This window comes from Phacochoerus africanus, chromosome 5, assembly GCF_016906955.1.
Source record: "Phacochoerus africanus isolate WHEZ1 chromosome 5, ROS_Pafr_v1, whole genome shotgun sequence".
NCBI lineage: Eukaryota > Metazoa > Chordata > Mammalia > Artiodactyla > Suidae > Phacochoerus > Phacochoerus africanus.
In genome coordinates, this window is record NC_062548.1 from 51,561,365 (window position 1) to 51,585,553 (window position 24,189).

The 24,189-nt window shown below is 42.5% G+C and overlaps 1 protein-coding gene across 3 annotated transcripts in view; it reads right to left on the reverse strand.

Annotated features, from left to right (window-relative positions):
* Positions 1 to 1,044: 1,044 nt before the first annotated feature.
* Positions 1,045 to 24,189, reverse strand: part of RGPD4 (RANBP2 like and GRIP domain containing 4) — a 68,715-nt gene continuing 45,570 nt past the window's right edge. Inside the window, exons 21-30 of one of the 3 annotated variants that reach the window (XM_047781273.1) lie at positions 23,580 to 23,657; positions 20,284 to 20,454; positions 19,603 to 19,695; positions 18,454 to 18,632; positions 10,339 to 10,543; positions 9,278 to 9,379; positions 4,020 to 4,165; positions 3,072 to 3,345; positions 2,627 to 2,961; positions 1,045 to 2,242 (exon numbers count right to left, since the gene is read on the reverse strand). In XM_047781273.1, coding sequence (XP_047637229.1) covers positions 1,934 to 2,242; positions 2,627 to 2,961; positions 3,072 to 3,345; positions 4,020 to 4,165; positions 9,278 to 9,379; positions 10,339 to 10,543; positions 18,454 to 18,632; positions 19,603 to 19,695; positions 20,284 to 20,454; positions 23,580 to 23,657 — 1,892 coding nt within the window. In that variant the 3' untranslated portion in view covers positions 1,045 to 1,933. Of the gene's footprint in view, positions 2,243 to 2,626; positions 2,962 to 3,071; positions 3,346 to 4,019; positions 4,404 to 9,277; positions 9,380 to 10,338; positions 10,544 to 18,453; positions 18,633 to 19,602; positions 19,696 to 20,283; positions 20,455 to 23,579; positions 23,658 to 24,189 lie in introns of those variants that run through there. The other 2 variants (XM_047781274.1, XM_047781275.1) reach the window with 2 other exon arrangements.

Here is a 24,189-nt window from a genome sequence, read left to right on the forward strand (position 1 = left end):
CCAGATCCTGCCCTGGTGGCTTCACCACCCTCGGCTCCAAGGCAGCGGCCGCCATCTTCGGCCCCCACCCCCGCCGCCGGCAATGTCGTTGGGCTGGGCGGGCGCCGCGGACTTGCAAACCGACGTGCCCCACGCCCCGCCCCCGACGCTGAGGCACGCCGAGGCTGCCGCCGTCTTCTTGTCAAAGGGCTGTAGCCCGCGTAGCGAAATGTGCGTCTCACCGCGTAGTCGCTGGCGTCCGTTTGTGCTCTTGGGTCCAGAGGGTGTGATGCCTGTGGATCGATGATCAGCCCTTCTTCCCTTTCTGCGCCCGGAGCACCTGGGCCGCATTCGGGCGGGGTCGGGCTGAGTCTCTGTCCCCACGTGTTGGCTCCTGACCGACAGGTCTTTGTCAAAGATGCTGCTGCCCATTGGAAACAGCTGTGAACAGCAATCCTAGAGAGTCGGTTTTGGTTAAAAGTATCCGTTTCCAGATTTTTCAGTCCACAGTTGTAATGCTCCAAGGTGCCACGGAAATCTGTTTACAGAGCGAGAAATCTCAGGTGTGCTTGCCTTTACTTGGAATTTCCCCTAAACCCGAGTCCCCGCTGAGAAGCAGGTTCAGCGCAGACGCGCACCCACATAAAAAACAGACACACGCATATAGATACTCAAACATACACACACTTGATTCTGAGGGTCAGCGCCGCCCACCAGCTCCAGGGAGGAGACCCTCAAGTGAGCCCACCCCACAGCCCCTCCCTACACAAATGAGGCGACCTCACTGGGAAAAACACAGGAAGGCAGATAGCAGCCACTGGCAGCGATTCTAAGTTGCAACCTGTGTGCTAACTCGTCCTGGCAGTGCTACACTGAGTAGTCAGATGAGTACATCTCCCCCTTGTGTCGAATTGTGACTCTAGCCGTTTCCAAGTTTTCAATGTCTACCCAACTTGAAAACAGTCATGTCCTTGGGAGCTCTGGAATTTACATGGCACTTTTGAGTTTACAGATCTCTAATTATCCTCATTTGATTCCAAAATGAACAAACAACTAGATGCACAATGAATTTTTTAAATGTCATGGCTGTTAACAATTGTCACTTTATTTTTGCTACAAAAATTCACCAGAAAAAGGTACTGCAACAATCTAGTATAAAGCAAATCTTTAACCAAAGAACATGGTATAGACCTTTTTAAAATATGCATACTTTATCACAATAACTGCAAGGAAAAATTCAAGTTCTCTCAGAACCAAGTGCAGTTTGAGGTAGCAGAAACAGATGACAAAGATTTTTTCTAAAAATGTAAATAATCAACTTGTTTAAAATGTAAAAATTAATTTAATACCTTGGAAGCTTCATATCTTTTTTAAGGAAAGAAGTTACTTTGCTTAAAAGTTAATTTAACTATACAGGATGTGCAAGAATTTATAGAAGAGCACTTTGGTTAAGTTTCTACCCTCTGTGGCTCCATCCATTCACGTGAATCTCTATTCATAAATGAGCACACCAATAGTTAAAATTACAAAATATATTCCAAATCTAAAAGAAAAATTATCCAAGTCATGGTCCCTTTATTCAAACAGTAAGTATATTCATGCAGGAAGTCCAATATCATAAAAGGAATTAAAATTAAATTGCATATATATCCTTCAATAGTTTGAGAAGGTCTATTGCTTTGAACAAAATAAGTATTATTCCACTTTAATACAGATGTCAGGAGTACATAAACACAAGTACACCTGAAATACACCAGTGTTTAAACGTTTATTTCACACCATGCAAGGTCAATTATAACACATTAAAAAGCGACAACAGCTATAAGCTGCAATTTTACATTTATACATTGGAAACGTCCATTTTCAAAAGCTGAACATAATTACCATATATTGTCATAACAGCTAGGCTTTAGTTCAACGGTTTATACAAGTAAAATTTACTGAAACAATGATTTTACTGTATCTGTCCACATTCTACGATAGTAATTCTTCGACTAACTGACCCTTTAGGAGAACCAAATGATTCAATCTTTTTCACAGTATCCATGCCATCCTTAACAAAGCCAAATACTACATGCTTAAAGTCCAAATGTTCTGCTTTTTTCAGTGTTATGAAAAATTGAGAATTGTTGGTATTCTGGCCTCGATTGGCCATTGACAGTAAGCCAGGAACAGTATGTTTCACATCAAAGTTTTCATCTTCAAATTTATCTCCATAAATGGACCGTCCTCCCGATCCATCATGTTTGGTGATGTCTCCCCCCTGAAAAGAGATTTCAATTAACAAGAATCCCAAAGACACTGTTAAAATGCATAAAGAACTAACCACTGAAGGACAGGTGTTAAACACCCAGCTTCGTTGTGAACCTAAGCTTTGTTAGTTTGAAAACTGAGCACCGTGCATTTATGAAGGAGGATAAAAATGGAAGAGATGTTTTCCCACCTCAATTTCTGGCAGGTTCAAGGCATTTAGAAATATGAACCCTTTTAGACTGAATGTTCTGCTGGGACAGAAGCTGGGGTAGGGACACCAACTGCTGTGTGGAAAAGAGAAGGAAGTCTGGAAAAACTGAGAAACACTTAAGTTGCCCAGGTAGGTATGCTGTCCCTTTCTAGACCCCCGCTGTGAGGTGCACTGAAGACTTACTTGGCAAACAAAATCTGGGATCACTCTGTGGAAGATGGAGTGCTTGTAACCGAAGCCCTTCTCTCCAGTGCACAGTGCTCTGAAGTTCTCAGCGGTCTGAGGAACAACGTTTGAAAATAATTCCATGGTTATGCGTCCTAGAGGTTCATCATCTGCACAAACATCAAAAAACACCACAGGATTTGTCTCCTTTGATAACTCTGCTGTTAGTGATGTCTGTCCTTTCTGGTGTTTCAACAAATTCTGTTGACATTCTTCAAAGGTTTTCTTAAAACAATCAGCCATTTCTTTAGTTTTAAATCTCACTGCAAGCTGTTCCACTTTGGCTTCTCCATCTATTAAACAACAACAAACAAAACAGTGGTCTTAGTGTTGCGCTAAGTGTTATACACATTGTTTTATGTATTTGTTCTCAATTATGGGAAAGTCTGAGTGTAGAGCTCACCAGCATAGTCTGAGGCAGTCCAAACTAAAGCATTGTTGGAGACATTCAAGGGTTTCAATTCCATGGTTTTGGTGATGACATGATTTGCACACACTTTAAAGACCTGGTCCCTGCGCATGAGGATCCGATAGTAACTCTTCATCGTGTGCCAGAGGATCTTTATGTCTCCGACCCCACGCTCCTTCCACTGACTGACCTCTCGATCCCACCTGTAAAGTTTGGCTCGCTCTTTAAATAAAACTTCTTCATCTTCTTCTCCAGATTTTACTTCTACCTAAGATAAGAGATGACAAACTATAAGCTGCTGCTTATAAAACATCCCACAACAAATTCCAAAGATTCACATTCCTTTAGATACTGACAGGAACAGAATTTGAAAACAGTTAACACCTTAGGGCTACAAATGCATGCGATTTGAATGAGGCAGGAAAGACCTGATTTGTCATGAAATATTTTCCTCTTACACAGCATTCTTCCTCCTTTTAGAAATTAATACAGTATTTTGCAGGAGAGAGGATATTTCAAAACATGCTTATTCTTCAAGAGAAATATTATCTACTGATTGAGGCTGAAATTTATAAAAGTAACTAACCAAAAACAACATTCTTATTAAAAAGAAAACAAAAGTTACTTTTTAATGAAGGGACTGAGGCAAATGTAAGATTAGTTTTTTTTTGTTTTTGCCCCTAGAATTATGTTATGAAAACAGACAAAACAAGTAAGTTCTTCCCTACAATTTCATATAGGATAAAATGTTACCAATATTATGTTTATATATAAATTTTTTCAAAAAGACAATTTAAGCTTAAAGGCTGAACTTCTAATATAAAACTTCCATTTGAGGTGGTCAGTGTTCTGAAACAATGCAAAACAAGGCCAGCCCTTCAAATCAAGTTTTAAACTTCAAACGTGAAATTACTAGTACAGCTTTCATTGCTTAATATTCACCTCTGGTAATGACACTATTGGTTCAAAGTGGATGTCTTCATTGTGAACCACCTCTTCGTCACTGCCATCTTCGTCTTCGCCACCTTTGCTGGTCGACTGTGCTCTGAACACAGCTGCTCCAGTATTTGCCCACTGGAAATTCTTATCTGACCGACAAAGTAGCATATTTAAACAGTCCGAATCCGTTGCAGTAAGCTTTTGATCCCCCCATTAGATTACTTTATCCATGAATCTAACTGCCGACGATGTGACATGCTTCTAGTAACAACGTGTAAAAAGTGTATTCTTCTGGCAGGTGAAGCTCAGGTGGCGAGCACGCGACACGGCACGGCCAGGAACGTCTGCCTGGACATGCAGCACGGGGTCCTCTGAGCCTTAGGTCACCTTCACAATATTAAACACCACAAGGACTTTCAGTAATGAACTCAAAGTACACACCGTGAAACTGTGAACACCTGGTTCAGCCTCCAGGGGTAGATTATTCCGTAAAACAGTCTATCACATGAAAACAATAACTCTTGAACCTAGAAATGTTCTCAAAGAGGCCAAATCTGCTACTTTCAAATGAGCCAAAGTGGACTAGGCCCATGTGCATAACTTCTCCACTTCAACTTCTTCCTCAGGGAACCAGAGCTGGAGCTCAGACTGCCTGGCCAGGTGGTGCTGGCAGCCTTGGGAGAAGCTCACCGACTCCAGCCATTGGGGAGAAAAGGCTCCCCATCATCGCCACATGAGGAATAAAGACTTTTACTCTCCCTCACACCCTGGAGAGGGTGAAAACCAAGCTTCCCCATCCCCATCTCAAGTGAAGGTGACCCAACCTGCTAATCCACTGCCCACGCTCTGAGAGGAAATACACCTCTCAGCTTTTCATCGATGGCTGAGCCACCACACTGCCTTAGAGAACCATTCATCTGATGCTAAAAGCTTGAGAGAAGGCAAAACTGTCACTGAGCAGTTAAAAACTCAGCACCTTGAAGAAAGAACAAAATGACAGATTCAAACAGTAACTCCCAAGCCAGGTTTAACAAGGAGGGAAAAAAAAAGAGAAAAAAAGAAAAATAAAAAATTCTTAAGAAGGTCCGGCAAAAGAATGTTCTGAAAAGAGAAAAGCACAAGCTCAGGTTATGTGGGAGTTTCCCTTAAGAACAGCAGCCACAGGATGGGGCTTAAAAATAACTGGGTTTGGAGTTCCCGTAGTGGTTCAGGGGAAATGAATCCAACTAGTATCCATGAGGACGCATGTTCGATCCCTGGCCTCAATCAGTGCGATAAGGATTCTCATTGCCATGAGCTGTGGTGTAGTTCGCAGACACGGCTTGGATCCGGCACTGTTATAGCTGTGGTGTAAACCAACACGTGCAGTTCTGATTCTACCCCTAGCTGGGAACCTCCATATGCCTCAGGTGTGGTCCTGAAGAGACAAAAATAAATAAATAATAAAAATAACTGGGTTCAGGAACTCTCAAACAGAAAAATGTTTTCATTTTTAAAAATTACCCCCAATACCAAAAGGTATGACAGAAAAATCTCAAAATTCCCTAAAACAGTGAGTGGTTCTTAACACTGGTGCCTATTACATTAATCCTACCAAAGGCTTCTGTAAAATACCAGTGCCTGGTGTTACACCCAGAGAGCACAACATAATCAAGGTGTTTTTTGTTTTGTTTTGTTTTTCTTTAAAAAGTTCCCAAGAGTTGAAAAGCAATGCTCTAAAGGGAACAAGAGGGTGAATTTATACAGTAAAAGTATAAAGATGTGTGCGTCAATTATCCATACCAACTTCACAATAACTGTGCTCCTACCCAGGAAGCCTCCACTCTGTGTCTGAGTTTAAGGAAAACATTACAAAATCTGAAGGAAATACAAGACAATGGCAATCACAGATAAAGGTGGGAAACAGAGAAGCAGGTGTTCCTCATTTTCTTTGTTTCCATACGAAATATTACACAACAGACATGGAGCGACTGATAGACCTGTGTGTGAATAGGACTTTCAGAAGAAAATAATCTGTAGAAAAAGTGGGACAAAAGAATACACAACATGAAATAAAAACAAAATGAACAGATGAAGAAAAAATAATAAGAAGTTCCCATTTTGGCTCTGTGGTAAGGAGCCCAAGGCATCTATGAGGATCCCTGGCATCGCTCAGTGGCTTAAGGATCTGGCGTTGCCATGAGCTGTGGTGTAGGTCACAGATGTGGCTCAGATCCTGCGTTGCTGCAGGCTGTGGCTGTGGTGTAGGCCAGCAGCTACAGCTCCAACTGGACTCCTTAGTCTAGGAACTTCCACATGTCTTGGGTGTGGCCTAAAAAAACCAAAAAAATTAAAAATAATAAAAAAATTTAAGAAACGGTCCATACGATGCCAGAAGTAAGTTTAACACATACGTGCACACACAACTGGTGAAATTGGTGACCTTTTTTAAAAAAAGTTAATTTCTGTAAGCTCTTAAAAGAGACGAACGCAGGGTGCCAAAACAAGAAGTGTAGTCTACTTTTCAAAGAAAAGAAAATCATGGACATGGAGAATAGACTTGTGGTTGCCAAGTGGGAGGGAGTGGGAATCTGGGGTTAAGAGATGCACACTATTGCTTTTGGAGTGGATAAGCAATGAGATCCTGCTGTAGAGCACTGGGAACTCTATCTAGTCACTTATAATGGAGGACAAAGGAGGATAATGTGAGAAAAAGAATGTATAAATGTATGTGTGACTGGGTCACTTTGCTGTATAGTAGAAAATTGACAGAACACTGTAAACCAGCTATGATGGATAAAATAAAAATCATTACAAAATAAAAAAAAAAAGAAATGTAGTTTAAAAAATAGCTTGGTGAATATTCTCACTGAAAAAGGAGTGAATGACAGCAAATAAGGCTCAGAACAAGCCACCCTCATGGGAGTTGAGTCTACCTACTCACCTTTTACTGGGCAACAGTGATAGGGTACTTTAAGAAAGTTACACTGGGTATCAAGCTATCTAACACACCAAGTTTTATTTGGTGCTTTGTTGAATGTTGCAGTGGGGGGACGATAACTGTACCTACTATACTGCTGTATATGTCGACTTATGACTCTGTGACTTCAGGCCACTTAATAAATTAAAAATAAATTAGCAGGAGTTCCCATCGTGGCGCAGTGGTTAACGAATCCAACTAGGAACCATGAGGTTGCGGGTTCGGTCCCTGCCCTTGCTCAGTGGGTTGGGGATCCGGCGTTGCCGTGAGCTGCGGTGTAGATTGCAGACGCGGCTCGGATCCCGCGTTGCTGTGGCTCTGGCGTAGGCCGGTGGCTACAGCTCTGATTCAACCCCTAGCCTGGGAACCTCCATATGCCGCAGGAGAAGCCCAAGAAATAGCAACAACAACAACAACAACAAAAAAGACAAAAAGACAAAAAAAAAATAATTAAAAAATAATAATAAAAAAATAAATTAGCAACCTGACATCCATGAAGCTATGAGTTCCAACATAATGTGTTATCTGAATGTAATTTCTAAAAGTTTTATATGCATTTCCGTGGCAGGAACTATGAAACAAAGTTATGTGAGGGAAGAACACTATTCTGGATTAATCATGTAAGTATTGTATCTTCAATAAAGTATGTTCCACAAATCAAGCACTTCATTCAATTTGGGTAGTGCTATAATCAAGATATAGGAAAGACAGTTTAAGAATGAGAAAATACAATATGCTAATAAACTTGAAAAGGATTATTTTGTACAAATTATCCAAAATGGATGAAAAGTAGAATAACCACTGGAAAAAGATGAGAAAGTTTAACAGTTCTAAATTAGCACAACCCTGATATTAAAAAACACAATCAGGAGTTTCCGTCGTGGCGCAGTGGTTAACGAATCCGACTAGGAACCATGAGGTTGCGGGTTCGGTCCCTGCCCTTGCTCAGTGGGTTAACGATCCGGCGTTGCCGTGAGCTGTGGTGTAGGTTGCAGACGCGGCTCGGATCCTGCGTTGCTGTGGCTCTGGCGTAGGCCGGTGGCTACAGCTCCGATTCAACCCCTAGCCTGGGAACCTCCATATGCCGTGGGAGCGGCCCAAGAAATAGCAACAACAACAACAATAACAACAACAAAAAAGACAAAAGACAAAAAATAAATAAATAAATAAAATATAAAAAACACAATCAAGGTTATTGCAAAAATAGAAAACTGCAAAATCATCTTAAAAATTATAGATGCACAAATCCTGAAATATTAGTAAATCAAAAGTATGATTAAAAGAACAAGGTTACGAGTTCCCAATGTGGCTCATCAGTTAATGAACCTGACTAGTGTCCATGAGGATGGTTAAAGACAAGGCTCGGTTCCCGCGTTGCTATGGCTGTGGCTGACAGCTGCAGCTCCAACTTGACCCCTAGCCTGGGAACTTCCATATGCCAAAGGTGCGGGCCTAATAAAAATAAAACAACAAAGTTAAAATCAAGGTTATTCAAAAACTGTAGGAGTTCCCATCGTGGCGCAGTGGTTAATGAATCCGACTAGGAACCATGAGGTTGCGGGTTCGATCCCTGCCCTTGCTCAGTGGGTCAAGGTTCCGGCGTTGCCGTGAGCTGTGGTGTAGGTTGCAGACGCGGCTCGGATCCTGCGTTGCTGTGGCTCTGGCGTAGGCCGGTGGCTACAGCTCTGATTGGACCCCTAGCCTGGGAACCTCCATATGCCGCGGGAACGGCCCAAGAAATGGCAAAAAGACAAAAAAAAAAAAAACTGTAGAGATGGTTCTGCATTTCAGGAGAGGCAGGATTTTCACCATGCCTTATGTTGAATTAAAAGAAAATTCTCGTGGTTATATTGATAAATATAAAAAAATAAGAGTAGGAGTTCCCGTTGTGGCAGAGTGGAAATGAATCTGACTAGGAGCCATGAGGTTGCCAGTTAGATCCCTGGCCTTGCTCAGGTTAGGGATCTTGCCAGGTTAAGGATCTGGCATTGCCATGAGCTGCAGTGTAGGTCACAGACACGGCTCAGATCAGGCATTGCTGTGGCTCTGGCACAGAACAGCAACAACAGCTCTGATTAGACCCCTAGCCTGGGAATCTCCCTATGCTGTGGGTGCAGCCCTAAAAAGACAAAAAAAAAAAAAAAGAGTAAAATATAAGCCCTTTCTTACTGAAGCACTTAAACAGCTGGCAGGCAAGGCTGGGAGGAAAGTGTCAGGTGAGGAACAAACTGGGACAAGGACTGGGTCTGTAGGTATACCCAGTTCTCTAATACCACAGTGTAACCTTGCCTCCTAATCTTACCTTTGGAGCCAAAAGCAAAATCCCCAGAATTACTGGATGCCAAATCTGCAAATGACAGTCCTGTGCTACTTCCAAATCCAAATGAAACTGTTGTGCTGTCCACTGGCAAAAGGAAAAGAGCAGTTTACTATTTCATTTAATATATGCTGACCTCAAAGCACTATTCACAATAGCCAGGACATGGAAACAACCCAAATGTCCATCGACAGATGATTGGATTCGGAAGATGTGGTGTACACACACACACACACACGTACACACACACACGTACACACACACACACACACACACACACACACACACACACACACACACACACACACACACACACACACAATGGAATACTACTCAGCCATAAAAAAGAATGACATAATGCCACTTGCAGCAACATGGATGGAACTAGAGAATCTCATACTGAGTGAAATGAGCCAGAAAGACAAAGACAAATACCATATGATATCACTTATAACTGGAATCTAATATCCAGCACAAATGAACATCTCCTCAGAAAAGAAAATCATGGACTTGGAGAAAAGACTTGTGGCTGCCTGATGGGAGGGGGAGGGAGTGGGAGGAATCGGGAGCTTGGGCTTATCAGACACAATTTAGAATAGATTTACAAGGAGATCCTGCTGAGTAGCATTGAGAACTTTGTCTAGATACTCATGTTGCAACAGAACAAAGGGTGGGGGAAAAAAAATGTAATTGTAATGTATACATGTAAGGATAACTTGATCCCCTTGCTGTACACTGGGAAAATAAAAATAAAATAAATAAATAAATATAAAAAAGAAAGGGAGTTTCTCAATCTATATTTAAAAGTCTAGTTTCTCACGTGGAACTGTATCTAGTCACTTGTAATGGAACATAACAGAGGGTAACGTGAGAAAAAGAATATGTATATATATGCACGACTGGGTCACTCCGCTATACAGCAGGAAATTGACAGAACACTGTAAATCAACTATAATGGAAAAAATAAAGTCATTAAAAAATAAAAAAAGAATATAGCCTATGTAGTAATGCATGCTAGGTTTTTGTAAACATATATCAAACTTTACCTTGGTTTTCAGAATCTGCATCACTTTCCTTTTTAGTAGATAAATCCACAGGTTTGTCACCAGTTCCAGAAGAAAAAGGTGGTGAAGTAATAGATTTGGTAGTAAAATCTGGTTCTTCAGATTTACCCAAAAACGGTACAGTCACTTTAGCGCCACCTGTACACACACTGTAAGCCATGCCAGTTATTTCCACATTCTGGGATTTCTGCAAAGAGGAAGTAACAAATAACTATGCCATTAAATGCTGACTGACAAAAAGGATCACACATGTTATTTTAAAAGAATTTGAGGGCTTGGAGTCCTGGCCAAGGTGGAGGAAGCATGCTTTTCTCTCCCACTCCACCTGTCCCCTACCTCAACCAACACTTTCAGCTGCACTGGATGGCAACAGACACAGTGCCTCCAAGAAGCCTCAGGAGTTTCCGTCAGGGCACAGCAGTAACAAACCCAACTGGGATCCATGAGGATGGGAGTTCGATCCCTGGCTTCACTCAGTGGGTTAAGGATCTGGCGTTGCTGTGGGCTCTGGTGTAGGTTGCAGACAAGGCTCAGATCCCACGCTGCTGTGGCTCTGGCGCAGGCTGGCAGCTACAGCTCCAGTTTGACCCCTAGTCTGGGAATTTCCATATGCTGTGGGTGTGGCCCTAAAAAAGACAACAACAACAAAAAGAAGCCTCTGAACAAAGCAGAAGATTAAGAATCTCAAGGAAGCAATGTAAAGGCCGACCAGCAAGGAGCACTAGCTGAGAAGCAGGTAGCAGCCAGGCCTGTGAGGAGCCCATGGTCAAATGGCCTCCATGGCCAGCTCGTTGGGGGTTCCCAGGCCACAGCCAACTGCCACCAAGCAGGCCCACACTGGTGACCTGTCATTCACAGCTCCCTGCCCCCAGCCGACAATGCCAGGTCCAACCTCCTGAGCCACTTCTGCAAATGCAATCGGATAGGATACAAGCTCCTCCACAACCCTAAGGGCAATGACGGCTGGTGGAAACAGACTGTGTTGAGCAGTAGGGACTGTTGGGCAGAGGAACAAAGGTGTGTGTCCTGCCTGGGGCCCCATCACTGACCTGTTTCCTACCTGCCTACAGGTGGTGCTACAACGAAGTATGGAACCTGGAGGAAGAGGGTTTCTGGCAGGAACTGCTGGATGGAGGCAAGGTTGAAATTTGTGTCTCTGACTGTTCCCCAGTTTTAGAGAAAAAGAAAGCCCTTCACTATAGTGCATGGGCCTCAGATATAAAGACTAATGGAGAGACAGGGCAAGTGACCATTCGAAATTCTGGCCTCAATAGATTCAATTTCAGTCAACACAACATAAAATCCCCTCTGAAGATCCATCTCACTAGAAGATGTATTTATAGTAAATACATCTGTTTTTAACTTTAAAAAAAAAAAACCCAAAAAAAAAAACCTCAAGACCTAAAGATAATCCGGTTGTCTTCTCCTGCCTCCCACCCACCAACTCACATCACCGCCAGTGTACTAGAGCTGCCCAAAAAACTGGAGCTGCCAACGGCACAGACAAAAAAGGCTCCAAGAAATGTCAACATCTCTCCAGCTATGGGGTAGGGAATGTTATGAGATGATCGTGTGTTGAGTGACCAGAAAAACTTTGAAAAGCTGTTACAACAATGCTTCAAGAGGTAAAGACAAATACTCTAAAGATGAATGGAAAGACATTTCTCAAGCAAAAATATCTAGAGCATAAAAGTAAATCAAGTGGGATTTAGAATTGAAAAATACTATATCAGAAATAAAAGGAGTTCCCGTCGTGGCGCAGTGGTTAACGAATCCGACTAGGAACCATGAGGCTGCGGGTTCGGTCCCTGCCCTTGCTCAGTGGGTTAACGATCCGGCGTTGCCGTGAGCTGTGGTGTAGGTTGCAGACGCGGCTCGGATCCCGCGTTGCTGTGGCTCTGGCGTAGGCCAGTGGCTACAGCTCTGATTCAACCCCTAGCCTGGGAACCTCCATATGCTGCGGAAGCGGCCCAAGAAATAGCAAAAAAAAAAAAAAAAAGACAAAAAAAAAGAAATAAAAAATTTTACAGAATGCTTCAACCAACAGCAGAATACATGTTCCTCTCAAGCACACATGAAACATTTACATAGAAAGACCACATTCTAGGCCATAAAACACACCTCAGCAAACTGTTCAAAAGAACAGAGATCACACAAAGTATACTCTCAGTCCATAATAGAATTAAACTAGAAATCATTAACAGAAACACAGGTTGGAAAAACTCAAAATTTCTGGAGATTAAGCAACACAAATGTAAATAATATACATGTCAACAAGTCTCCGTTGAACAAACTGAAAATATTTTGAACTAAATAAAAATGAAATTACAATTTATCAAAATGTGTGGAATGCAACAAAAGCAAGGAAGGGGAACTTTCAGTCCTGAACGTATACATTAAAAAGATCTAAAATCAATAAACTTCCACCTTAAGAAACTAGAGAAAGAAGAGCAGTATAAACCAAAAGCACGAAGAACAAAGAAATAATGAAAAGCAGAGTAGAGATTTCCTGTTGTGGCTCAGCGGGTTAAGGACCCGACTAGAATCTTTTTCTTTTAGGTTAAGGCCCTAAAAAGATAAAAAGAAAAGAAAAGCAGAGTAAAAGTTAATAAAATAGGAAATTAATAGGGGAAAAAAATCAAAATTAAAAGCTGATTCTTTGAAAAGGTCAATAAAATTTGATAAACCTTTAGCCAAGCTCACCAAGAAAACAAGAAAGATGACACAAATTACTACATCCGAAATTAAACAGGAACTATCAACACTGATCCATGGTCATTAAAACAGGTAATAAGTTTTAATGAACTTCATGAATAGTACTATGCCCATAAATTTGATAATGTAAATGAAATGGACTTATTCCTCAAAAAACACAACCTACCAAAACTGACATAAGAGATACTATGAATAGACCTATAACCATTAAATAAAATGTAACAGTAATTAACATCCTTCAAAAAAAAGTTAAGAACCAGGCCCATATGGTTTCAGTGGTGAAGTCTATCAAATATTTTAGAAAGAAATACTACCATTCCTGTTTTCTGTGATCTAGAAAAGAGAAGCAGAAGGAAACATCCCTGACAGAGTACGTGAAATAAAAATTGATAGGACTAATAAATATGCTCGGCAACAATCTTTTCAATAACAGAACAAGCAGACAAAAAATTAGCAAGAATATACTGGACTTGGACAATACTTAAAAACCTGTTTTCCATGCAAAAACAGCAGGTCTTTTCAAGTGAACAATGAACATCCACCAAGACAACCCTCATTAATTCTAAAAGAAGTGAAATTACTCAAAATACGTTCACAGACAATAATGGAATTAAGCTAAAAATCAGTAACAGGATGCCATCTGGAAAGTCACCAAATATTTGGAAGCAAGATACTTCAATCTAGGGGGGCTCTTCTCCCCCTCCCAGCAGCCCTGGGAGCTATTTGCTTTCCTTTAAAAAGGACTTTGCTGGAGTTCCTGTCCTGGCTCAGTGGTTAACGAATCCAACTAGGAACCATGAGGTTGCAGGTTCAATCCCTGACCTCAATCAGTGGGTTAAGGATCCAGCGCTGCTGCGAGCTATGGTGTAGTTCGCAGACATGGCTCAGATCTGGCGTTGCTGTGGCTCTGGCGTAGGCTGGCGGCTACAGCTCCGATTGGACCCCTAGCCTGGGAACCTCCATATGCCACGGGAGCAGCCTAGAAAAGGCAAAAAAAAAAGATACTTCAATCTAATGCCTATATCAAAAAGAATGCCAAGGAAAATAAACACTTTAATTGAATGAAACTAAAAATACCACCTATTAAAGCTGATAATACCACCTTTAAGAACCACCTAAACAGCTCTTAGGGAGAAACTTAATGGCATTAAAAATGTGTATTAGAGGAGTTCCCACTGTGGCAAAGCAGAAACAAATCTGACTAATAACCACGAAGTTAAGGGTTCGATCCCTGGCCCCGCTCAGTGGGTTAAGGATCCGGCGTTGCCGAGAGCTGTGGTGCAGGTTGAAAACTCGGCTTGGATCCCAAGTTGCTGTGGGTGTGTAGGCCAACAGCTGTAGCTCCAATTCGACCCCTCGCCTGGGAGCCTCCATATGCCACAGGTGTGGTCCTAAAAAGTAAAAGAAAAAAAAAATCTATATTAGAAATGAAGAACTGTCCTAGTCAGTAATGTAAGTTCCCACTTTAAGAAACTAGAAAAAGAGCAAAATAAACTAGAAACAATGTTCTTCAGTAGGTTAATGACAATGAAGGAACCATGGTACAGCCTCCCAGTGGAGCACCGGCCAGTGACAGAAGGGGACAGACAGCCACTACGCAGCTACCTGGGCCAGACCACAGGGGCCCAGTACATATGGCCACCTCAAAGGCTACGAACTGTACGACCTGCTTTGTGTTAGTCTGGAAAAGGCAAAAAAGGAGAAACAGAAAACAGATCAGCAGTTGCCAGAGGTTATGGGTGGGGGAGGATCTCAACACAAAGGGGTGGCAGGAAGGATTTCTTTGGGGTGTTGGGATTGTTTATATGCTGCCTGTGGTGGAGATTACAGGAGTTCAGGCATGTTTAAGAACTCACAGCAAACACATTCAACAAAGTGAATATCGCTTATGTAAATTTAAAAAAATTAATACAAATGAAAAAAGTCATTATTTATTAATGACTAAAGCATAAAGAAAAGATAAGGCATTCTATTTCTGTCACATGATCGAGACTATCTTAGCAGTATTAGTCATAATAACCAGAAGTGCAAACAACCCAAACAGATGGGTAAATAAAATGTGGTATATTCCTATGATGGAGTATTATTTGGCCTTAAAAAAGGAATGAAATAGACATATGCTACAATGTGGATACACCTCAAAAATTTACTAAGTGTGGAGTTCCCTTGATCACAGTGGGTTAAGGATCTGGTGTTATCACCACTGGGGCTCGGGCGACAGCTATTGTTGCATGGTTTCGACCCCTGGCCCCAAAACTTCCTCATGCCATAAGCTCAGCCTAAGTAGAGCCAGACACAAAGGGCCACATGTTTGTATGAAATGTCAGAAAAGGCAAATCTTCAGAGACAGAGAGAAAGTACATCAGTAGTTACCAGGTCTAGAGGAGATGGGAGGAAACAAGGAATGGGGGTGAGTACTAGAAGTAACAGGGCCTTTTGGGGATGCTGAAAATGTTCTAACATTGACTGTGATGAACACACTAAAAACCGAGTTGCACTTTTTAAAATCAGTGAATTGGGAGTTCCTGTCGAGGCTCAGTGGTTAATGAACCTGACCAGTATCCATGAGGATGCAGGTTTGATCCCTGGCCTCGCTCAGTGGGTTAAGGATCTGGCACTGCCATGAGCTGTAGTGTAGGTTACAAACATGGCTTGGATCCTATGTCGCTGTGGCTGTGGTATAGGCCTGCGGCTATAGCTGCAATTCAAACCCTAGCCTAGGAACCTCCGTATGACACAAGTGCAGCCCTAAAAAAACAAAAGACAAAAAGATAAAAATAAATAAAATCGGTGAATAGTATATGTGAATTATATCACAATACATGTTATTCCCAAAATGTATCCTAGATTCCCTGGGGGAGAGAAGTATCTTAGCTCCTAACACATCCTCCACCTAAGAGTCCATCAATGAAAACTCACATAGACAAAACAAATGGCATCTCCTTTGCACACACCTGAGAGTGCTCGTTCAGCGTAAGCACCTATGAATCCAGCACACTTATGCATTCTGTGCAAGAGACGCCTAACTGAAGCTTGCACAAAGTGTACAGAGGAGACGCTTATCCTAGGAGGAGATCAACCTATGTCATTATACAGCATGTTTCAGCTTTAATGGTTGTTAGGCTCTGTTTGACCTCAGGCTATCAAAGGGTGCTCTCCCACAAAATTACAATTCATTGTGGCAATTTTTTTTGACCTTTATAGTGATACAGCACATTTAGTTTCTGTACCAAAGGTATTTCTGGACAGCCCCTAGGACTACTATTTAATGAACATTATGATAGTATTACAGGATAGTATTACGGATAGTTTACAGAAAGATTTTGACTTATAACAGCCACTCGAATGAGATATTTCTACAGCTATAAACAGCACAGTTCACAAAATGATGACAAAAGATACTAAGTCCTGTGTGCACCACAGGTGGGAAAAGAATAAATGATGCATAACTCAGTCTGTGCATCAGCACCAAAATTATTTTCCAGTAAGTTTTAAAAACAGTAAGTTTAATTAAAGTTTTGCACATAAAAGAGCAAGGCCATATTTAAAATGCATTGTTTCAATCTGCATAATCCAACTTTATATTAATATGATTTACTGCTTGTTTATTTATTTATTTATTTATTTTGCTTTTTAGCGCCACACTTACGGCATATGGAAGTTTCCAAGCTAGGAGTCAAATCTGAGCTGCAGCTGCCGGCCTACACTTGAGCCACAGCAACACCAGATCTGAGCTGCATCTGCAGTCTATGCAGCAGCTTGAGTGAAACCAGGGATTGAACCTGCATCCTCATGGATACTAGCTGGGTTCTTACCCACTGAACCACAACAGGAACTTCCACTAACTGCATGCTAAAGCCCCAGCAGCAACAATTAGGGAAGATGATGAACAGAAATTGCACACTGTATTCCCACTGAGTAAAAGGAAATTGTTGAATGATTTAAAATACCCTTTAGATGTAGCATAGGGAGGCCACTGATGGAAAACTTCAGACAGGACTTCCACAAGTTAGTCTCTCTGGTTATAAATGAAGTGATGTTTTTATGTCAGCTGACGGCATGAGCTACACGTGCACAGATGAATAAGCTGAAGCCCATGGAACAGCCAGCATATTTTAGGTGGACACCTAAAAACGCAGGCCAGCTAGATGGGGAAGGACAGTAAACCCACTATGCTCAGACCATGGGAGGGACATCTCTCTCCCACACATCCTTTAAAAAACCCTGCATTTATAATTAACTCCAGGACTCCACTTTAACCATTTTCCTAACAATTATACAAAAAACAGTATTTCTTCTTTAAAAAAAAATTTTTTTCCTTTATAGGAACACACCTGCGGCATATGGAAGTTCCCAGGCTAGGGGTCAAATCAGAGCTGTAGCTGCTGGCCTACACCACAGTCCCAGCAATGCCAGATCCAAGCTGCATCTGTGACCTATGCTATAACCACAGCAACACGAGATCCTTAACCCACTGAGTGAGGCCAGGGATTGAACCCTCATCCTCATGGATATTAGCTGGGTCCATAATCCACTGAGCCACAACAGGAACTCTCAAAACACAGTATATATTAAGGAGCAGGGAACTATTCTGAATATATGTCAGTATTAGATTGTAAACAATTATAAGACAGGGACCTTGTCTTCCAACGTCTGTGCAACACAAATTAGGATATCAAGGTATCTGAGTTCCTATTACGGCACAGGAGAAACAAACCCGACTAGGAACCATGAGGTTGTGGGTTCGATCCCTGGCCTTGCTCAGTGGGTTAAGGATCTGGCGTTGCCATGTGGTGTAGGTCACAGACACGGCTTGGATCCTGCATTGCTATGGCTGTGGTGTAGGCTGGTGGCTACAGCTCCGACTCGACCCCTAGCCTGGGAACCTCCATATGCCGCAGATGACACCCTAAAAAGCAAAAAAACAAAAAAACAAAAAAAACAAGCTATCAAGGTGTTGACAGCTAATCACGTGCACTAAGAAAGCAATCAAATTGTGAAGTTACTTGCAAGGCGAAGTATACAGGCCAGGGAAACTAGGTTTCAAATGCAGCTACTTTCCATCCACTCTGCCCACTCCAGGGTAAATGAAATTGCAGGAAAAATAAACCACCTAATATTGTTCTCTGCCTGACAATAGCCCTTTGCAGGGACACGTGCACGTCCACACTACCACCCCAACTCCCCAAACCCAGCATACACACAGGGGTGACAGGGTGGGCCTCTCTGATCCTCCTCGAAAAACAAAATCCCTCCTCCTCTGACTGGAGCTGCCGGAGCTGCTTGACCCACTTGCCTGTTATTACCACGTGCTAATTAGGAACACTCTACTGTGTCAACAAAGGCAAGTGAGCAGGAGGAAAATAATGGAGACAGTCTCACTTGAGCTTCCTGAACCTTGTGAAGCTCCGACTGAAAGTCCTCTCCATTCCCATTGTCCTCATCTGTGTCACTGCAGACTCCACAAAAGAACGTAGGTGGAAGCTTCAAGGTGTCTGCTTTTGCCTTCTCTTCAACTGTTGGTTTCTTTTCCCAAACAATAACGCATTCTTTCTCATTATCTGAAAATCCCGTAAAACACAAACAAAAGAAAATGAATATGAAGTAGATTAAATCCAATACTCTACAATACAGCCCTCAGTCATCTACAAACCAAAATGATACGACCTCAGATGCTAATGGGGCACAAGCGCCACCAGGAGCACAACATTTTGCACTTCACTTTATTTTTTTTAATATTTTTTCTATTTTTTGCTTTTTAGGACCACACCAGCAGCATATGGAAGTTCCTAGACTAGGATGTGAACTGGAGCTGCAGCTGCTGGCCTACGCCACAGCCATAGCAACATGGAACCTGAGCGGCATTTGCAACCTACACTGCCGTTGGATCCTTAACCCACTGAGTGAGGCCAGGAATTGAACCCATGTCCTCAAGGATACACTGAGTTTGTTACTGCTGAGCCAGAATGGGAATTCCCAATTTTTTTTAATATATTAAATTACGATGGCAAAACTGGGGTAATTACAGAGATGCCCAGATTGGGACACTCCTTTTATTTATTTATTTATTTTTGTCTTTTTGCCATTTCTTGGGCCGCTCCCTCGGCATATGGAGGTCCCCAGACTAGGGGTCTCATCGGAGCTACAGCTGCCAGCCTACGCCAGAGCCACAGCAACACAGGATCCGAGCCGCATCTGCGACCTGCACCACAACTCAAGGCAACGCCGGATCCTTAACCCACTGAACAAGGCCGGGGATCAAACCCGCAACCTCATGGTTCCTAGTCGGATTTGTTAACCACTGCGCCACGACGGGAACTCCGGGACCCTCCTTTTAAACAGAAGATTTGAAAAAAACAATTATAGGAGTTCCCTAGTGGCACAGTGGTTTAAGGATCCAGCATTGTCACCACAGCAACTCAAGTCAATGCTGTGGCCTGAGTTTGATCCCTGGCCTAGGAACTCCATGCCACAAGTACAGCCAAAAGAAAATTTAAAAACACTATAATTAGTAATTTTAATGTTACATACCTGTGAGACTTTGTTCTGATGGTCTACATTTTTCTGAATCATCCAGATATAGTTTTCCGTTAAGTTTCTTGACAGCTGTGTCGAAATCTTCATCTTAAAGTATAATATATTTTATTAAATAAATGAATTTCTAGTGTATTTCAGGAGATTTTCTAGCCAGGAATCAAGGGTTCCTCTCCAACTTCCCACTCTCCCTTGCTCCTACATCCAAACAGCAACCAATTTTGCCAACTCTATACACACGCCTCTCTGCTCTTGTCTTAGCTGCTCCACTACTTTAGCTCCTCTTCCTTCTCCACTTTCCACAACCCAGTCCTCTACCCCATGGCCCAACTGTCCTACTCAAATTACTCCGAGCACAAGATTCCTCTGCTTGAAAACTCTGACAGAGCCCACAAAGCTAGCCCCAGTCAGAGGCTATCTCTGCCTCACCACCATCCCACTCCTCTCATTCCCCAGGGAAATTAGGGTTGTCTTCAGCTCCCTCAGAACGCCTGCCCTGTTCAGAGCAGCACTCCAGGAAAACCTCTTTCAATCACTACATGCGCTGACTATTCACACATGCATTCACCTGCAAGTAGAGCAGGGGTGGGCTCTCGGAAGCGGGCTTGAAAGGATTTCATCACCCTGTCCACTAAGATGGAGCATGAACAGAATGCTTTAAAGCAAGAAAAAGCTTACCATCCTCTTCCTCTTCGCTGACGTATCCTGGCCGGTTCTTATAGCAGAAGAAAGTGGGAGGAAGCTGAAGTCTGATTGCAAGAGCTTTTTGCTCAGGAGTTGGGGTCAACTCATATACAATGAGAACATCATCATCCGAGGGAAGGTCTTCAGGCTTTTTCTTCTCTTCCGCTGTAAGGTAAATCCAAAAAAAAGTTGTTAAAGATATTAAGTATTAGCATCAACACTCTAAAAATAAGTATCATAGAACATAATATTCAGGTTAAAATAGCATGCTGACAAGAGTTCCTTGGTGGCGCAGCAGTTTAGGGTTCTGAGTTTCCAGTGCTGTGGCATGGGTTCCATTCCTGGCCTTGGAACTTCCACATAATTCAGTGTGGACACTGCTCATGATAAAATGTGAATTAGAATTAGAAGCCTGATTTAATGCTCTATTAAAAACGCTTAGTACACATAGAATCTACTTAAAAAACAAGTAAAAAGTCCTGCTTTTACTTACTGATCGTTGAAAAAAATTAACAGCTATAAATTCAAGACATAGATAAAAAGTGCTGCCATAACCAGATGTGGCATACTAAGCGGTTTAGCCAAATATCCATGCATTTGCGACAACTGAAAAAAAAATTCAGTCATAAGAAAAGATTAGTGTAAATATAAAACTAACACAAAGCCAACCTTGATGAGAGCCTTAACAACTGCCATGGAAGGCAAGTGATTAGAGTTAACATCCCATTTTTCATATTTCCAAGCAGGGTAATAGATTAAATTAAATTAAAATGGTTGTCTTCTAGGTAAGAACCTAAGACAATTTGTATTAGCTGAAACACCAACAAAAAGACAAAAAGATAGAGAGAAAAGGAACTCTTCATAGAATATGCTCTGGCCTATAAAGGGTGTCTGGCTAAAGGAATGAGAAAGTACGCAAACCATGAAGTTTGCATCACCTGGCACTGTCCAATCTGGCAGGCCGGCCACCCCTGGCAGGGAAGCACTTACGGTGTGGCCAGTTCAAACTGACATGTGCTACAAGTGCAAAAATACACACTGGGTTTTGAAGACTCAGTTTAAAGAAAAAAAAAAAAAAGGAAAATATCCCATTTTAAAATTTTTTATACTGATTAGAAGTTGAAATGATATTCTGGACATAATGGGTTAAGCTTTATTAAAATTAATTTTATCTGTTTCTTTTTTCACCTGTTTTCTTTCATTTTTTAGTGTGACTACTAGAAATTTTTTAATTACTACAAGCAATTTGTATCTTATTTCTACTGGATGACCTGACCCAGAAAATAGCTTTCTTGCAATTTTTAACTTGCCTTTTTTCACTTTTTTTTTTTTTTTTAGGGCTGCACTGGCAGCACATGTAAGTTTCTAAAGCTAGGGGTTGAATTGGAGCTGCAGCTGCTGGCCTACGCCATAGCCACAGCAACACCAGATCTGTGCTCCACCTGTAACCTATGTCACAGCTTGAGGCAATGCCAGATCCTTAACCACTGAGCAAGGCCAGGGATCAAACCCGCATCTTCATGGATTCTAGTCTGGTTCTTAACCTGCTGAGCCACAACAGGAACTCCTTACTTTTCTTTTTACGCCACACCTCCAGTTCATGGAAGTTTCTGGGCTAGAGGTCGAATCAGAGCTGCAGCTGAGGCCTATGCCACAGTCACAGCAACACTGGATCCAAGTCGAATCTGCAACCTATGCCAAAGCTTGTGACAACGCCAGATCCTTAACCCACTGAGCAAGGTCAGGGGTCAAACCCACATCCCTCAGGGACACTATGTCAGGTTCTCAACTCACTGAGCCACAACGGGAACTCCAAATAACTTCTTTTTTTTTAATGGCTGTGCCTGTGGCATATGGAAGTTCCCGGGCCAGGGACTGAATCTGACCCACAGCTGCAACCTACACCACAGATGGGGCAACGCCAGTTCCTCAACCCAAAGTGCCAGGCCAGGGATCAAACCCCATGCCTCTGCAGCAACCCAAGCTGCTGAGCTGCTGCAAGCTGGATTCTTGACCCACTGTGCCACAGCAGGAACTCCTCACTCTTCTTCCTCACAAAATCTTAGCATCAATTCCTAGCGGGAGAGCAAAAGAACACTGTAAGACAAAGATTCTTGTTTATCAGATAGCATCACTGGGCCTCAGTTTCCTCATGCCTCAGGTCTTCATTTCTAAGGTCTCTGAAACTGTGACATTCTCAGTCTTGAAACAGAATAAGGCTCTCTGTCCTGCAGCAGTAAGTTGTAAATTGCTTTCAGACCAGGCACTCTTCACCTTGGGCCCATGAAGTTTGTGCAGAAGTGTGTAACCTTTACAGAAAAAAATTCACACTTTTTACATAATTTTTCAATGACTGCATCCTAAAGAATAAAGGCTGATAGCTGCTGTGGCTAGGAGTACTTGGTGCACTTTAAGACTGAGGGTCCTAGGAGTTCCCATTGTGGCTCAGTTTGTTAAGAACCTGCTTAATATCCATGAGGATGCAGGTTCGATCCCTGGCCTCACTCAGTGGGTTAAGGATCTGGCATTGCTGTGAGCTGGGGTGCAGATCACAGACACAGCTCAGATCTCGCACTGCTGTGGCTGTGGTATAGGCTGGCAGCTGCAAGTCCAATTTGACTCCTAGCCTGGGAGCTTCCATACACCATAGGGGTGACCCCAGAAAGCAAGCAAACAAAAAACCAAAAACAAAAAACTGAGGGTCCCAGAAATCAAAGACTGTCATTTTATCCCTGTACTTGTTTGGCAACCTGTAACACAGTTGTGTTACTTAGTGGATGGTAATGGTGTGTCTTCACTGCCCTCACCTGCTCCTGAAGTCGTTAACAGAGCCCCTGCCTAGCACTCCAATCCCACACCAACAATTACTCCTGCACTGGTTCCTACACATGCAACATGCCAGGAAACAAGGGCAGCTGGTAAACATGGGGCCTACTTTCAAACAGTCTCCTTCTGAACCATGTCCAAAAAGAAAGCCCTGCAGTGCACAGGTTACTGCCATCACACGCGTGGCCGCTGGCAGACATGATGAGTGAACAGACATACAGGTCATGTGATGTACAGAAGGAGAAAGGAGAGGCCACTTGGATGTGCCTCAGGACACTGCTGTGCAACGTGTGAGAGACACAGGACATCGAGGACACAGAACAGCAGCACTGAGGGCGGCACTGGCATTCTGTCACATGCACGCTGCGGTGTTAAGCACTTCATCTCACAGCCGGTTACGTTGCTGAAGGCTAGCATCTGCTGAAACACCATGTCCTCTTGCACTGCAAGTGCCAGCTCTGTACCTTTGCTCTCAGGCTGTGAGGAAGGAGTGCTGGTCCAAAAAGCCATTGGATTAGACTTAAAAAGGCTAAAATTAAATCCTAGAAAATAAAGAGTATTTCATTTCTGAACATTTTAAGAATCAGAGTGAATACAATTTTAACATATAAAAGCGAGAGTCCAGCGTTCATCCATTTACACCACATGGCTGTCTCATGCATGTAATCTGTTTACTGGTGGGGGGGGTTCATTCTCTGCTCACTTAAAGGTGGTGGCCAGACCGCCTGCCATAAAAGGTCAATGTCTCACAGTACTATGCTTCCTGAGTGGCAAGAACATACGCATAATAAACCCAAGGAGCCCTTTAGAAGCAGCAGCTTCGAGTGAACCCTCGTGATTTGAGGGTGCGAGGCCCCGAGCTTGACAGAGTATCCCCCAATTCCTGACATCTCCTCAGTCCCTACACACACACTCTGCTGCTATCTGAACACCCCCAGGGGAGCTCATTTAGGGAGAAAAAAAAAATCTTGACAAATACTTTTTGGCTGTTGATAAAGCGCTGTTTATGACCAACTTTTACTACAACACAAGCCTCCTACGGAGAGTCTGCATCAAGATAAACATCAAAGAAGA